General features: G+C 38.9%; 1 protein-coding gene across 1 annotated transcript in view; it reads left to right on the top strand.

The window, feature by feature from the left end:
• The first annotated feature begins 1,403 nt into the window (after window positions 1–1,403).
• Window positions 1,404–17,386, top strand: part of SAMTOR (S-adenosylmethionine sensor upstream of mTORC1) — an 85,419-nt gene continuing 69,436 nt past the window's right edge. The window contains exons 1-2 of the mRNA XM_004418804.3: window positions 1,404–1,628; window positions 15,034–15,175. Coding sequence (XP_004418861.1) covers window positions 1,469–1,628; window positions 15,034–15,175 — 302 coding nt within the window. The 5' untranslated portion in view covers window positions 1,404–1,468. The remainder of the gene's footprint in view (window positions 1,629–15,033; window positions 15,176–17,386) is intronic.

Raw genomic sequence — 17,386 nt, 5'->3', positions numbered from 1 at the left:
TGCCAGTAGGGACACACCTTCCATCTTTAAATTCCACCGATCTTCCCCCTTCTCTTCCCCCCTCCCGCTCCTCCTATGTTCTGGAGAGTGTGTATAAATGCTCTGTTCTTCACAGTTTTCATTATTCAGAAGGTGGCATATAAAATAGTTACATAATGCAAGCTATATTTATATTCATAAAATCATTAATCAGAAAGTTCTCATTGCAACAATTTCCAAACAACGTGCGTAACCAGCAACTGCAGTGCCGGGTACGCTACAACCCAACACAATTCATTAAAGGCTCTCAGTCGGTTGAATCTCTGATGTTCCAGCAGCCTCAGTACCACTTCAGGAGCTAATGCAGAGGCTACCTCTCTCTGGAGAGTAGTGTTCCACCTTTCTGGGACAGCAGTCAGCAGCCACATTCCCCATGAGCTTCCCAAGAGAAGGGAGTGGAGGAGTGGGGGAGGTAGAACAGGTTGCCAAACTCACTTAGGCACAATCCGCATAGACTAACCCATGAAATTAAAGGGCAGGAGGTCACCCAAACCAACTTTACAAGCGCTCAGAATTCTGATGCGAATTACACAAGGGCAGGCTTCCTGTGACACCGGGGCCACGACAAAAGGTCTTGAAGGCGTCTGTTTTGGGTTCGCCATCTTTCCTTCCCTCTCCCCCATCAACTTCTATTCCTTTTCTTGGCCCTCTCCTTTCCCCATTTTCTATGTTTTTCGCCCAGCACTGACACTAGAGGCATTAACCATTGCCAGCCCGTGAACTAAATCTGTACTTGTTAGCTGGACCTCTCCTCGCGCCAAGGAAAGCATCTATGCTTGGGTCCCTTGAAGGGTAATATTCCTGTGCTGACAAGTCATCTCAAAAAGCCTTCTCAGAGCTATGCAAATAAAGAGAACCTTCAAGTGACAAGGTGCAGCGGGAGCTCAGGTAGAGGACCCTGACCGCATCGCACCAGAATGTAACTCTCAGGGGGTGGAACCGCTGGAGATGGTGAGAGAGAAGGGTGGTTGAACGATGCCCAAGCCAAGCAAACAGACGCGCAAGCGCTTGGCTCGCAGTGCGTCTCCCGTGGCCGCATCACAGCGCCTGCGCACAGAATCCGAGGAGGGGAGAGGAGCGGAGGAGCCCCGGGGCCTAGCGCTCCCACCGCCTCAGCTCCCCTCAGCCTGCGAGCCCCGCCTCCTCCAGCTGCTCGCCTTCCCAAACCGGGTGCGCCGCCAGCGCTCTCCGTCCATTGGCCCTTGGCCTTTTCCGTTTCCGCCCAGCCCTCCACAGTCCACCAATCAGCTTGTGCGTTTGGGTAAGAGGCCTCCTCCGAGGCCGTCGCTTCGGCTCTTTTGCCTCCTCCGGCTGCTGCCTCCGCTGCTGCCTCCTCCTTCCCCACCTCCTCCGTCAGGCGGGCGTCTGCGGGGGCCCGAGGGGCGGCGGCGGTGGCGGCGGCGGCGGCGGCGGCAGCAGCAGCAGCGACATGGAGCCAGGCGCCGGCGGCAGAAGCGCTGCTCGCGGGCAGGGGGCCGGGCCCCCGAGCACTCCGCCGCCCCGGGAGCAGGAGCGGAAGCTGGAGCAGGAGAAGCTCTCCGGGGTAGTGAAGAGCGTCCACCGGCGGCTCCGCAAGAAGTACCGGGAAGGTAAACAGCGAGCGGAGCCGGGGGGGAGGGGAGGCCTCGTCGCCCCCAGCCCCTTGTCACCGCTCCCCCCCCCCCCCCGCAGGGGCAACCATTACAACCTGAAGGAGCTGCACGTCAGCCGCTGCCGCTCTCCCAGGCCCGGACGCCCCCTTCTTGGTCGAGTCTTCCGTCGGCGTCAGGCGCGCTCCTCCGCCCCCTTTTCTTCGAGGGCCGTTCAGCAGAGTTGCAGGCCTATGGAGGAGCTGAGTCCCCACCCCCGCCCCTCCCCTGTCCCCAGTCGGGGTGCTGAGATTGTTGTCACCACACTCACAAACACACCCCCGCCGAGGAGGTGGAGAGACGTGGAGGTAAAACACGGAGGCAGGTAAAATGCGTTTGAGAAAGACGGCCTGAGGGCAGCCCGCGCTGCCCCTCGCCGCCTCGCGTTTGACCGGCCTGTTTGATGTGCTGCCCGGTCGGACCCCTTTCCTCGGACCTCGTTCCTGCGGGTTGAGCCTGGCCGTCCCGGGGCGTCCTCGCTTGTCTCCCAGGGCTACGAAGTCAGCAGGCCTTTTAGCTGACTGGACTTCACCTTGTTAAGAGGGGGAGGGCTCCATCCATGCCCCCACCTCACCCCCCCCATTCTTCAAAAGCTGGGTCTGAGTGGCAATGTAAGCGGGGGAGGAAGAGATCTGGGGCAGGTTCTTAAAGTACTGTTTAGCTTTGCAGAGTCTGTGTAACTACCAAGCCTCCTAAGCACCCAGTTGCCAGTGAAGCCGGCCATCGCTGGGGACTCCTCCTATGCAAGATCTTAAGCAAAGGAAGAAGCCTTACAAGCTTTTGCTTGTGCCTGAGGAGTGTTTATGGTTGGGGTCTACAGTTATCCTTGGTATTTTTAATTACAGGCTTATTTACAGAGCTATTTTATGAGACACTGATGGTGAAAAGTCCCAGTTTTTTTATATGCTCAGAAGAAATTTCCTCTAAGTATCAAAATGAGGGATAGCTTTCAACTTGCTCTTGCTTTAGTTTAATTGCAAACTGAAAAGTCAGCAGTGTTCTAGTGTTAGTCTTATGCTTAGTTAATTTAGGATTAGAAGCAAAATTATGACGGGGAACAGACATGTAAGATCATGTTACTTTTGATTTACAAATACTTTTCTGTTACTCTAGAAGATTAAAACTACCTTTTGTTCCTTTGAATGTAGTGGATGTGTTTCATTTTTCAAACTTTAAATCCAAAGTTTTCCTCCCTTGGCAACTCAGGCCTTGCTTTTTAAGTAGCTGCTTAAATAGTCATCCTCAAAGATGGCCTGTAGTTATTAATAGGTAGCAATAGAAAGAGACTTATCGGGTATAAAGATGTTGAAATTCGTTTTTTAGAAGAATGCTTTAAACCCCAGCCGGCAATTTATTCAATAAAATGAGTAGTTACCGTAGCAACCATTGCATCATTCTTGATTTTCAGAGAATGCACTCATGTAATGGCATTCACTGTAGATTTTCATGTTGTTTGGAGAAATGAGGAAATAAATGAACACACTTTCCTTTAATTTATCATGCTATTTTGTACAAATTTAAGCAAGTACCCTTTTAAAGAAAAAAATGACTAGCATATAATTCAGTTGTCATTTTTATCTTTTTATAATAATTCAGTGTTCATTTATTCATAAATGAATAGGTTCCACTTAAATTAACACACTACTAATGTGTCATCATGTCTTCAAGTGCTGTTTACACACGCTTAGTTCTCACATGTTGAAACATGTCTTTAAGCCTGAATGTTAACCAAGGGAACACTTGTGTATAATGAGAATTGGTAGTTGGAAGTTACCAGAGCTAGAATAGATAACATGTAGTTCATAAGTGAATGATCTACTGTGCTTCTGGGCAGGTAAAGTCCTGGCAGTCTGTAAACATTTGAATGAGACTGTTCTTGAGGCATTTTAATGCTCTGAATTCCACCAGTGATCTAGACTTCTCTAGGCTTTATTCCAATGATGAACAAAGCCTCATCAGTGAACTAGCAAAGTAAAAGATCCTAACGAGCATGCCCTTTCTACCGTTATTTCTGACGTGTAGGTCAAATCTTAGTTGTGATTTGACAAAATCTAAAAAAAATTCTGATTATGCACATAATAATCACAAAGAAATATTTTTTAGTGTTTTCCTTTGAGGTCTTAGTATTGTGATACTGATGGTCCCCAGTCTGTGAACATTTACAAGTTCATTTGCAAGTCAGCTTTGGTCATAAAATAATATAAATGGTGCTTAGGTGCTAGGTCAGGTTACAAAGGCCTATTTAATCAGTAACATACCTGAACGGTAATACCAATAACTATGGAAACTACTACCCTCCTGTTATAACAATATTCCTATCAGAAAATACAGTGAAAGTTCCAGCTTAGAATCTTGGAGTGTTAAACTAGAAGAAGCCTTAGCATTTATCAGTGATTCCCAAACGTACTGATCAGTACACTCATCTGGATGCCTTTTAGAAAATACCTCCTTAATTACACCTCAGATGTACAGTTTCAGAATCCCTATCATTGGAGCCTGGAAATTTGTCAGCCAGATTTTGGAGTGGTAACTAAACTAGTTGCTACCTTTTACGCACAGGTGAGCCAAAATATTAAATCCCAAAAATATTCAATAAAATGAGTAGTTTTTTCCCAAAAATATTAAAATAACCTGCTTGAAGTTTGGCTAGTTCATCATTAGCATTGTACATGTTTTAGGGGAATAATAGTTTTTTTCTTCCCACTTCCAAGCCTAAGCGTGACTGCATATGTTCGTAGAATGGGAGAGGAAATGGGAAGCAGGAAGTAGCTCTAGAATTTGTGTTAGGTGAAAGGATATAAATTGGTGGGAATGGGTAATCCATGGGATAGATATGATTAGCTGAGTTGGGGCTATGTGAGGTATGGGTTTTTGGGGAGAGATGGCAGGGAAGAAATAAGTTGGAGTAGAATGAAGAAGGAGGCACAACATTCACTGGTTAGTAAAGACAGTAGTGAGAACTGGATAATGAGTATAGAGTTGAATAATATCATTTTCCCTTCCCTTATCTCTGGTAGTGGAATTGAAAATGAAGCAGGAATAAGAAGGAAAATACGATTTTTCTGCAGTAGAAAAAAATTTTATGTAGTAGAAAAAAATTTCTCTTGACCCTTCCCAATCAATTTGTTCAACTGATGCTTGTTGATGGTGATGAGCAGGCGTGGGGTAGAGGGTAGTGAATAGGATGTCAAGACTAGCAGGTAGGTTTAATATGGTCTTTTCTTTTACTGCTTTTCCCTTCTCTACTTCATTTTACTGCCTGTCCTTATGTCACTACTTGGAGAGCCTTTGCTGATTTGTATAAGAGTAAAGTGAGAATTGGAGATAAAAGTCTGTTCCGGGCAGTTCTGATATCTGAAGTAGTTATCAAGAGGAAATGGTAGGGAAATGTCTAGCAGTGGTGATGAGAAGGTGTGTTTCTGGTATCATCCATGTATAGGTAAGGGACAGCCTTTTGGACTGAGCTTATATGAATGGAAATATGCTTGTAGATATAGGTGTTTTCTGTCTTTGCTATACAGAATTTTTAAAATATGACCTCCATGTAAACCAAAAATATTTTAAATATATCATAAGAGTTGTAGACAGTTTTTTAGTAAGAAACAACTAGTTTTGCTTTCCAAACATGAACTTCATTGTTTAATCAGATCTACCTGATAAGTACATATCTAATTGAGGATTGAAGTAGAACCATGTTTATTTTTAGTTGTCTTTGTTTGATTTTTTCCCATAACCATAGTCGCATAATCCCATTCCTATAATGATTGTTGTTATGCTTGGCATCTCTTTTTCCAAATTTAATTCATGTAAAAATTCCAAGAATATGTAAAGACTGCAGCTGTTAGAAATAAAAGTATGATCTCCATTCCATTTAGTTTTGATTTTTTAACCTATTTTGTGAATGTTTTTACTTTAGCAGATTTCATCAGTTTATTCAGTTGCTGAATTTACTTGTTCTATATGCCGAAACAGATTAAAACAGTTCACATAAACCCATGCAGCTTACAAAGCAATCAGAGAAAAATAAACATACATATTAACCTGTTAACAGTGGTATTCTCAAGGTCATGAGATTATAGGTGATCCTTATTATACTTTTCTACATTAAAAATAATGTTAGTCGCAATGATAATATTATAAAAGTAGTTAAAATAAACAAGACAGATTACTGATACTGAAGTAGAAAAGGAAAACACAGGATAGGTTGGTTCTGTAGAATAAATCCAGAAAAAAATTGTTACGAAGATTAACAATTGTGAGCCGCATTTTATAAGTCGACAACTAAATAGCCTAAAAGTTTAGATGTTTAATTAGTATTGATTATTCAAATTCTTCTTCATAGTTTGAGACAAAGGGTGAGCCAGAATAGGAGTTTAGGATAAGCTGAAAAATACATTTGTGGTTGATTATTCTTTAGCAAACACCTAAAACAAGAAAATTGTAGGGGGATGGGAAGAATCTAAATTAGAAATAATTTTAAACTAAAACCAAAAGGTCTAAAAATGAAAGAATGAGTGTAATGTTAGTGTTTTTCCTGAAACAAAGTTTTGAAATTGTTTTTAAAGTTAGGATAATAGACTCTGTTTTTAATTGAAATTTCCTAGATTTTTTTTTTTCCTTCCATGGCCTTCAGCACTACTTTAAAATACTGACCCGGTGGCGTGGTGGTTAAGTTCATATGCTCCAGCTTCGGTGGCCTGAGGTTTGCGGGTTTGGATCCTGGGCGCGGACCTGTGCACCACTTATCAAGCCTGCTGTGGCAGGCGTCCCACATATAAAATAGAGCAAGATGGGCTTTTAGCTCAGGACCAATCTTACACACACACACACACACACACACACACACACACACACACACACACACACACACACACACACACACACACACACACACACATGCACACACACGCACACACACACACACACACCCAACTCGAGGACCCCAGGAAACTTTGAACAGGTTCTCTTTGTTTTCCCTTTATTTCAAGTGAGGTTTTACTCTGTTTTCTTTACTTGTTCTTCCCAGTCACACCCATTCTGATATAGAATCAGAAAGTGCTGCTTTTTGTGATAGAATCTTTGTTCAATCAGCAAAATAAGTAAGGTGAAGACTGTCCACAGAAAGGCTTGTTAACTTTGCCCTAGAAGAGTTTGAACTGCTATTCTAGTGGGGAAACAAATGAAGAGAGTTTAATAATCAGTAACACTAAAAGATAAAGGTAACATTGGCTGATAAACAGTGAGGGACACATAGTATGTTAGCTACTTGATTTTGTTATTTTTAGTCATCTTTGTAGTAAGGTATCTTTTTAGGGGTTTTTTTATGTTTCAAAAGATACAGTAAAATTCAAAAGTATTGGTGTAGATCCTTTGATATTTTTGTGGGAAAAAAATATATAACAAATGGATCTTATCCTTGGTTCCACATTTGTATCATCTGTGGAACTTTTTGGAACACAGGCATCTGTATTATTTAAAAGCTCCATGGATTATACAGTGGACAAAGGGGTTGAGGAACACTGAGCTAAAGTACTATAGATTTGAGAAGGAAGGAATCTAGAAGAAAGGAGATCAGGTAGGAGACTCTTACACTAATCTGGTTTAGAGTTAATAGCTTAAATAACAGTGATCACGAAATTAGAGAAAGATAAATCAAAGACGATTTGAAGGTCAGAGTGAGCAGTTTTAGTGAAAGTAAAGAGGAAGAGTCAAGGATGATGCCAAGATTTCTTGCCTAGGAAAATATAAGTAGCCATTTCCATCCAGTTTGTTGGGATGGGGGTAGGGAGAACAGAGTAGACAGGCAGGTTGGCTTGTCATAGGATGGTGGTAATGATTTAGTTTGGAATGTATCCCTTGGAAGTGTAGGATTGGAAGCCCTCCCTGTGGAAGTTGAAGCTTTGAGGGCAGATGAACTGACCATTGGTGTGATAAGAATGTGTAACTAAGGATAGATCCGTGTAACTAAGGATAGATCCTTGGAAGACACCACTTGTGTCCACAATTTTATGTAAGTGCTCCTCTTTCTACCTTATGCTCCCGTAGCAGAATTTTGCTTGCCTTTATTGTATTTATCACTTACCAGTTCACTTGTCTGTCTTTCCCACTAAACTTAGTTCCTTGAGTAGAACTCTGCCTTCTATCTTTGTATCCCTCATACCTAGCACTGTGCCTTGTAGATTTAAGGGAAACACACACACAAAAAGAAGCTAATACAGATATTTCCAGATAGTTGAGTCTAATCTTTTTATGTTAATAACTTTTAAATTTTAACTTTTGGATACAAATCTTTTGTAATTAGTTTATGGTCATATCTTTTTTGTGTGTGGTGATGATTGTACCATTTTATGTATATATATATATATTTATTATTTTTTTATTGAGGTAACATTGGTTTATAACATATAAATTTCAGGTGTGTATCATTATATTTCAATTTCTGTGTAGATTGCATCATGTTCACCACCCAAAGACTAATTACCGTCCATCACCATACACATGTGCAAATCACCCCTTTTGCCCTTCTCTCTCCTCCCTTCCCCTCTAGTAACCACCAATGCAATCTCTGTCTCTATGTGTTTGTTGTTGTTTTTATCTTCTATTTATGAGTGATATCATATGGTATTTGATGTTCTCCCTCTGACTTATTTCACTTAGCGTAATACCCTCAAGGTCCATCCATGTTGTTGCAAATGGCTGGATTTTATCTTTTTTTAATGGCTGAGTGGTATTCCACTGTGTATGTATAACACATCTTCTTTATCCATTTGTCCTTTGATGGGTGCTTAGGTTGTTTCCAAATCGTGGCTATTGTGAATAATGCCACAGTGAACATAGGAGTGCATATATCTTCACGCATTCGTGTTTTCATATTCTTTGGATAAATACCCAGCAGTGGAATAACTGGATCGTATGATAGTTATGTTCTTAATTTTTCGAGGAATCTCCGTACTGTTTTCCATAGTGGCTGCACCAGTTTGCACTCCCACCAGCGGTGTATGAGAGTTCCCTTTTCTCCACATCCTCTCCAACACTTGTTATTTCTTTTCTTGTTAATTGTAGCCATTCTGACAGGTGGTCATATCTTCTTAAATTGAGTATGTTAGATTAATTTTATCCTTTTAAAAGTGGCCCAAATTATCATTATGAACATCATTCTGTTTTTCTATAAATAAAATAGTAGAGAATATAGATATTGTAAAGTGCCTTGTCCTTAACATTCTATAAATGTTTGTTGAATCAACTTGCCTTATCTTACTGTATACTGTGAATTCTATTTCTCCTCTTCTTATCTGCTACTCCCCCTTCCCTGAACATTGGTTCCCACATACCAGTGTCAGCCAGAGTTTAAAAAAAAAAAAAGTTTTGTCCAGAGAAAAATGAGAACTAATAAGGATATTGTAATAGTGATATGTGTGTTTCTGTGTGTGTTGGTATTAGAAGATGGTAATAGTTTCGTGTATATGTGTATATTTACTTATATACTGTAACTTGACAGATAAAAATTTTGCAACCCCAGTATCAGTCTCCTAAATTTTGGAGGTGAAATTTGTACCAGTTGCAAAATCCAGACATCTGAGAACCACTGATCTAAACTGTACTAATTTATTGTGCTTAAAGTGTAGATATACTGATGCCCATTGCAAGGGTTATTTTAGAATAGATGACTAGTCCCCGTGCCTTTAGAGAGGCATCTATCCCCTATTCTCATTTATACAGAAATTCCTCTACTTACCTAGAAACTCCTATTCCCATTTATACATGATTTAAGTCGCAGAAGGTTGTTTATAAGTCCTTTGTTTACACTAAATAAGTGATCTATGTGGTCATACACATATTGGTAAAATTGTTTCACAGGGGAATAACAGATTTCGATGCCACTGATTCTGACTTTTCTTGATTGTTTCAGAGAGCTTTACATTTTGGGTTAGCTATTTTTATCATAAATATGTTTGTAATAAAAGAGTGCTTCAAACATGGAAGATACACCATGGGCTAAATTGTGTTTGTAGATACTAAGTTTTATCCATGCAGTGTTTTGTTTTTAATTAAATTTGATTCTTCAGGTTGCCCCAAGCTTCATTGCTCTGTATATTATTTCACCAAGCATTTGAGTTTACAACCTTGCCATAAACCCATGGTTTTGAGCCATGGCTGCACAGTGGATTCATTTGAGGAGCATTAAAATAAATGACCAGTTCCCACTCCAGACCAATTAAATGAAACTTCTGGGTGATTCCAGTGTGCAGCCAGAATTGAAACCACTGCCAGAAATCTAACAAATAATTCAGTTGCAGAGACTAAATAACTGCATTTGACGGACAAAAGATCACTTGTTTGTGACTAGTAAAGTCAGTGTACTTTGCTCTAGTGCAAAGCTTTGTTCGTGTTCATGAAAGTTCGTAAATTAAAAACTCATAAAGAGAGGCAAGGTGGTATAGTGGTTAGGAGCATGGACTTTGGCACTTGACTGTCAGGTTTGATGTGTACCCTTGAGAAGGTGACTTAATCTCTGTGCTTCAGTTTCCTTATCTGTAAAATAAAATATCTGCCTCAATGGTTGGCATTAGAATTAAATAAGTTAATATTTGTAAAGTACTTAAAACAGTATCTGGCACAGAGGAAGCATTAAGTTTGTTAAATACATAATTTAAAAAATAATAGAGGTGTATCTGTAGCTGTACTGCCTGGATGAATTTAAGGTATAACATTGACAGAATTTCTACCCAGACTGTTCTGTAAGTCTCTTTCTTTTCCAGTATTAGAATGGCTGTAACTTTTTTTTTTTTGCCCCCTTCTTATATTTCTCAGTTTTTATATGAAAGGTCTGACCTTTTTAGCACATTACAATATTGGGTTTTTTTTCCCTCATTAGAGAAATGACTAGTCACAGCCTGTTGGGTATAAGATGCAGGTTTTCAGGTGGTTCCTTTGTTTGAGTCTCAGGAGCTGCTTCAACACCAAACACCTTGGATGTTTTGTCCCACCTTTAGGTGTGTCCCTATGTCAGGAGCTCAAGAATGCTGAGAAGGCAGGTCTGTGTGTGGTTTAACTATGTTCGTGAGACAATCTGGTTCTGAACACTTTGTTTTAATATCTTGGAATGGCTGCTGCTGAACTTGTTTCTACTGGGTCATGAGTTTCTCTGCTTATTACCTCATACTAGAGGAAACAACCTTTAAAGGTTCTTTGAACTTGAGTTTGGTAATCTGGTCATGTATAGATAATGCATCTTACAGCCCATATTTGGTTATATACCTAAGTAAAAATCAAATAAATTGTTAGTTCTGAATTTGTAAAAGTGTAAGACTTGTTTGTGATACTCAAAGTAAATCTTTTTTTTTAAGAGAATTTGGTGACCCTCAAATTTAATGAAATACAGTTTTTATTTTGTAACTTTTACTATGCTGATGACATATTTTTTAAAATGGAATTTATTGAGGTGCAATTTATGTACAATAAACCAGACCCATTTAAAGTGTATAATTTAATGGGTTTTGCAAGATGTATACACCTCTGAAAATATTACCACAATCAAGATACAGAACATTTCTATTGCCCCCAAAATTTCCTTGTGCTCCTTTGCAGTCAATCTCTCTCTCTCTACCCTTGGTCCCACCAATCTCTTGTCACTGTGGATTTGTCTTCATTTTTTAGAGTTTTCTGTATATTGATGTGCTTTCAAATAAGACAGTCTTTTAAATATTGGTTAACTTAACTAAATAACAAAAAATTCTTAGAATTGAGTTTTAACATTTTTTGTGTGTATGCAGTTTGACCAAGTGAGCAGAGGGGTTTTGAATATATATACTGGGCACTGGTCAACCTTGACTTTTTTTGACTTTTGGAACCCAAGTCCTAAATTATTTTGAAAATACTTTGCTTAGAGGGTAAATACCACTATTTTGAATACTGTAAAAACAAATCGCTGGGCTCTTATGAAAAAAACTGAATTTTCCCATTCTGTTTTTGTTTAATAACTTTATTTTAAAAATACTTTAATAAGCTTTAATAAAGGTATTCTGGAAAGTGGAATTTTCTCATAACTGAAGGCTGTGTTTTTTATTCACCTTTGTAACCACCAGACATTTAACATATGTAGTGTATACCTAGTAGTCGGGGTTTGATACATTTTTCTCGAACAAATAAATGATTTAAAAGTTCTGTGTCTTGGATGCCTTACATGGGATGTAGGGAACATATCAGGTTAATATCTCTATTATAGCATCTATCACATTTTATTAAATGTCTTCTCCCCTTCTTTTGATGCCAGTGCTTGGTCATTAACTCTATTATTCTCTGTAGTGTTTGACATAGAGTATTTTTTCAGCAAATCTGTTGAAAGAATGAAAAGTATATACAATTGCATTGTTTAGTCTCAATTATATCTTAAGTGTACTATACTAATCACACATGAATTTTAGTATCAGCATACTTGGAGAGAGTCTGGAGACTCGTAAGTGTTAGTGAAAACATTAAATTGAAGTTGTCTGCGATCAGTTTAAGTTGAATAGGCTTACAGACAAAATTTATATCCTTCCTTAGAACTTCAGTGGAGCAGATAGTAAGCCTTAAAACTCCATAAGAAGTTGACAGTATTTAAAGAGAAGTTTGTTGAGTGTGAAAAACTAGAGGTCTTCTAAAAAGCAGTAGGTTTCTATATATATTTATATACAGTTGTCTTTACATCTCACACCTAGTAGAATAATTCTAGAGTCAGTTGAGTTTCACAGTATACAATGACATAGTAAGGACTCGGAGAATTTGTAATGCATGCCTTTGGGGCCACATATAACAACATTACATACCCTTGGTCCTCAGCTATGGTGGACAGACACGGTGAGTTCAGAGGTACTCAGCTGTGATAGAGTCCCACTTTAAATGTGTGCTGCTTTCTACCTTTATCCAACACTGCTAGAGCCCACTGAGGATGTCCCCTTATTCAGTTCCTAAGTGCAGACTAAAAGTACAGGTTGTTAACAACCCTCAGTTAATGGGGGATAGTAACTGATAGGTAAATGCTCCTGCGTCCCATCTTTGAGGTGCACAATTCCAGGGTCATTCTGTATGCTTCTCTGTTGCCCACAGCAACAACCTCAATAATGCACCCTTTTATTAGTGTTTTCTCCTTCCTTTCTTTCTCCCCACTTCCTCCTGTTTTCTAGGATTCTCTCCCAGATAAACTACTTGGACCCAGGTCCTTATCTTAAGTTGTACCTTCTGTAGAATCTAAACTAAGAAGTCTCATATAAAGCAAATTTGAATATGTTAAAAATAGCTTTTCCCAAACATATTTGATCATAGAACTTTTTTTTGGATGACTCCTATTACCAGCAAATTTAGTAAATTTATGTATTTACTTATGTGTACATTTTATTTTTTTTTATTTTTTTATTTTTTAAAGATTTTATTTATTTATTTTTCCCCCAAAGCCCCAGTACATAGTTGTCTGTCATAGCTGCACATCCCTCCAGTTGCTGTATGTGGGACGCAGCCTCAGCATGGCCGGAGGAGCGGTGCCTCGGTGCGCACCCGGGATCCGAACCCGGGCCGCCGGCAGCGGAGCGCACGCACTTAACCGCTAAGCCACGGGGCCGGCCCAATGTGTACATTTTATAGGACAGTGAAACTTACGAGTTCAAACAAAGGGACTTTTAGAATTGAAGATATTCATCTCAACAAAAGATATAGGACCTTTAAAATTTATACCTTAATGAACCATTTAGTATCAAGTCTGATGGGTGAAGTCAGGAATTGTGTTATGAACCATCATAGGTTTATTAAAGTAACATTAATCAAAATATTTGTTTCAAATACTTTACTTCCTGTAGTTCTGTTTACAGCCTTGGTAAATAACTACATCTGAAAGATGTTGCTAAAACTGAGGAGTTTTTCTTTGAGAATTTAGAACACTTTTGTTTGCTTGTTTATTTTTAGTGGACAGTTATTGCCAATTTGCTATTATATAACAAATTGAGAGCCTTATCACTACACACGTTAGTGATTAATGAAAATATTGTTGTATAAGAACATAACCCCTCAAAAAGAGAAAACTTTTCGTCCCTTTTAGGTTTAAAATCAGTATTCAGGCCAAGGCTAAGACTGATACGTGCTCATCTTAGCTAAGCAATATGTCTGTAAGGGTGTGTTTGTATGCTTATTGTTTTCTTGATTTGGTCAAACTAGAAGGCTAATAGTTTGGTTTTCAACTCAGTACTTACTGGACTGTGTGCTTAAAATAACCAATAAAATTTTTCAAATTTTGAATAGATGTGTCATTATATTTAACTATTATAATTCCTTTTCTGTTGTTTTTTTTTTTTTAAAAAACAACTCTTAAATACTAGAATCAAATAGTCTCACCTGGGGAAAGAACTTGAGTATAATTATCATTCCCAAATTTGGCTCTTCTTTTTATGTTTTGGAGTTTATTCTGTCACCGAACAATTGCTCATATTTGAACATGAGGCAAGAGAACCTAAATCTTACGTCTAAGGACATTGAATGAAGCCGCCTTGATAATTTTTGTTTACTCTTTTACCCTTACAGTGATGTTAATGTCATTTATTTGGCCGTAGCATTCTCATACCTTTCTTTATCAGAACTCACATTGGTGTTTCAGATTTTATATTAAATGGGATTACTGATTTAATTTTAAAAAAAAAGAGGTAGTGGTTAGAAGTAATACTGTGGCCAGATAATGTAGTCAGCTTATTTTTATTCAAAACATTTTATAAAGACTCAGAACTTTTGAGAGGCTTCCAAGGTAATATCTCTAGCAACATTTTTGCCCTAGCATTATAATTTTCAAAGTATCATATGCCTAGAGCAAGTCCAAGTGTGTAAATAAAAATATTTAACTTGCATACTAATTTATTTCACTGTCTCACCTATCGACCCCTTTTTAATGTAGAGAACTAATAAGTATGTAGAGATCAAAGAAAATAACAGGCAAGAAACAGGCTTAAGTGGTTTTACTCTGTTGCTACAAGGTGATGTTGCCTAAGGGTAGCAGGCATTAAGCATTAATTCAAGCATTAATGCTTGAATGCCCTGCTATACTTGTCCCCTACTAGCGTGTTTTTGGTTTATAAACTGGTAACTCATATATGTCTACTTGCATTTATTGGTTTTGTTCAGCTTCACAAATCCATCTGTTTAAAATGGTAAAATTTATTTGATGATCAAGTCATCATAGTTAAAATGATGCATCCATTTGCGTAAAGGAGCTTTTAAGATTATGAAGTTTCAACTTCATGAAATTTTACTTCATGATTTTGCTTCTACTTTATTTTAGATTATGCTGAAACTTTTAAAAGCCTGACTTTTTTAAGTAAACTTAATTCGTTTTTTTCCTTGTTTTTAGTGGGAGATTTTGATAAGATCTGGCGAGAACATTGTGAGGATGAGGAAACACTTTGTGAATATGCTGTTGCAATGAAAAATTTGGCAGATAATCATTGGGCAAAAACTTGTGAGGGCGAAGGTCGTATTGAATGGTGTTGTAGGTGAGTGTTTTTATGAAATAACATTTTTGGCCTCTAATGTATTGTTTAAACTCTTAAATCTAAGTAATGCTGTGTATAATTCATTGTACCAAAATAGAAATGTTTTAAAACAGATGATGTCTTTTAAACAACTTTTTCCTCTTACCTCACTTTCCCTAGCTTTATTTCATTCATCTTTTTTTAATCAAAATGTTTTTCTTTGATATAACTTGAAATTTTCTGTTTCAGCTTTTTAAAAGTATAGCTTTAAATACATTTAATATATTTAAACATCAATACATTTAAAATATGAGGGGCTGGGGCCGGCCCCGTGGCTTAGCGGTTAAGTGCGCACGCTCCGCTACTGGCAGCCCGGGTTCGGATCCCGGGCGCGCACCGACGCGCTGATTCTCCGGCCATGCTGAGGCCGCATCCCACATACAGCAGCTAGAAGGATGTGCAGCTGTGACATACAACTATCTACTGGGGCTTTGGGGGAAAAATAAATAAATAAATTAATTAAAGTATGAGGGGCTGGCCCAGTGGCATAGCGGTTAAGTTCGCGCGCTCTGCTTCAGCAGCCTATGGTTCGGATCCTGGGTGAGGACCTACGCACCACTCATCAAGCCATGCTGAGGCAGTGTCCCACATAGGGCAACTAGAAGGATGTACAGCTATGACATACAACTGTCTACTGGGGCTTTGGGGAGAAAAAAGGAAAAAAAGGAGGAAGATTGCAACAGATGTTAGCTCAGGGCCCATCTTCCTCAAAAAAAAAAATATGAGATTTAACACTTGACTCGTCATTAATAAGTTATAGTATAGAAATTTCTTTAGGTAATTATCCATATTTGGACTAAAGTAAAAGTGAGTACTTTTCTATAATGTAAAATTTGAAAACATCATGAAAGTTTTAAAATCCTGAATTTTTGATGTCTTTTATGTTGAATTTGGATAATATTTATTTGCTCATAGTATAGATTCTAATGTTAAAAACATCAGAAAATTGGGCCGGCCCCGTGGCTTAGCAGTTAAGTGCACACACTCCGCTGCTGGCGGCCCGGGTTCGGATCCTGGGTGCGCACCGATGCACCGCTTCTCCGGCCATGCTGAGGCCGCGTCCCACATACATCAACTAGAAGGATTTGCAGCTATGACATACAACTGTCTACTGGGGCTTTGGGGGGAAAAAAATAAATAAATAAAATCTTAAAAAAAAAAAAATCAGAAAATGAAATACTGCTAATCACTTCTCTCAAAGTGGTAAAATTATAAGAACAGATATGTATATTGACTGAATTTAAAAGTGAATTCCCAGAAAACAAAGTATTATCTTTCTGCACGGACAATAAACTTATAACTTCAGGTTATGTTTCATTTCAATTACTTTTTATTCAAAATTTCTGTTTTTATCTCATTTAAAAATTATGTAATAATGCACATTTCATTCATTCAAAAATAATCCAGAGAAAAATATGTATTTAACTTAGTTCTTTTATTTATTCATTTAATAAATAATTTTTAATGATTGTCTACTGTGTGCCAGTCACATCATAGGCACTGGGAGTACAACAATCAACCAAATAGACAAAATCCTTGCTCTCCTGGAGCTTACATGCTAGTGGAGGTTAAAGGCAACAAACAGTATATAAACTAGATATTTACTTGGTCAGATAATGGTAAGTGCCATGAGAAAAATAAAGCAAGGAAAAGTACAACAATTTTAAGTGGGGTAGGCAGAGAAGGCCTCACTGAAGTGATGAGGTGTAGAAGATGCGAAGGAAGTGAGAGAGCAAGCCCTAACAAGTCCAAAGGCCTCGAGGCAGGAGTGTGCTGGCATGTTTCAGAAACAGCAAGGAGACCAGTATGGATAGAACAGAATGAGAGTGGGGAAAGTGGTAGAAAATAAGATAATGAACAGCTAGATTTTGTACGGTCTTGTGGGCCATTGTAAAGACATTGGCTTTTATTCTGCGTGAGATGGGAAGTCATTGGATGTTTTAAGAAGAGGAGTAACAGGATTTTATTAACGTTTTAAAATGTGTCAAGAATTTTTAAGGATTAATTGCTGTGTTAAGAGACTATAGGGGGCCGGCCCCGTGGCTTAGTGGTTAAGTGTGTGTGCTCCGCTGCCGGCGGCCTGGGTTCGGATCCCGGGTACGCACCGACGCACTGCTCCTCCGGCCATGCTGAGGCCGCGTCCCGCATGCAGCGGCTGGAAGGATGTGCAGC

The sequence above is a fragment of the Ceratotherium simum genome, chromosome 1, assembly GCF_057802395.1.
Source record: "Ceratotherium simum simum isolate JZ-2026a chromosome 1, ASM5780239v1, whole genome shotgun sequence".
Classification (NCBI taxonomy): Eukaryota; Metazoa; Chordata; class Mammalia; order Perissodactyla; family Rhinocerotidae; genus Ceratotherium; species Ceratotherium simum.
This window is presented reverse-complemented; position numbering and strand designations above follow the sequence as displayed.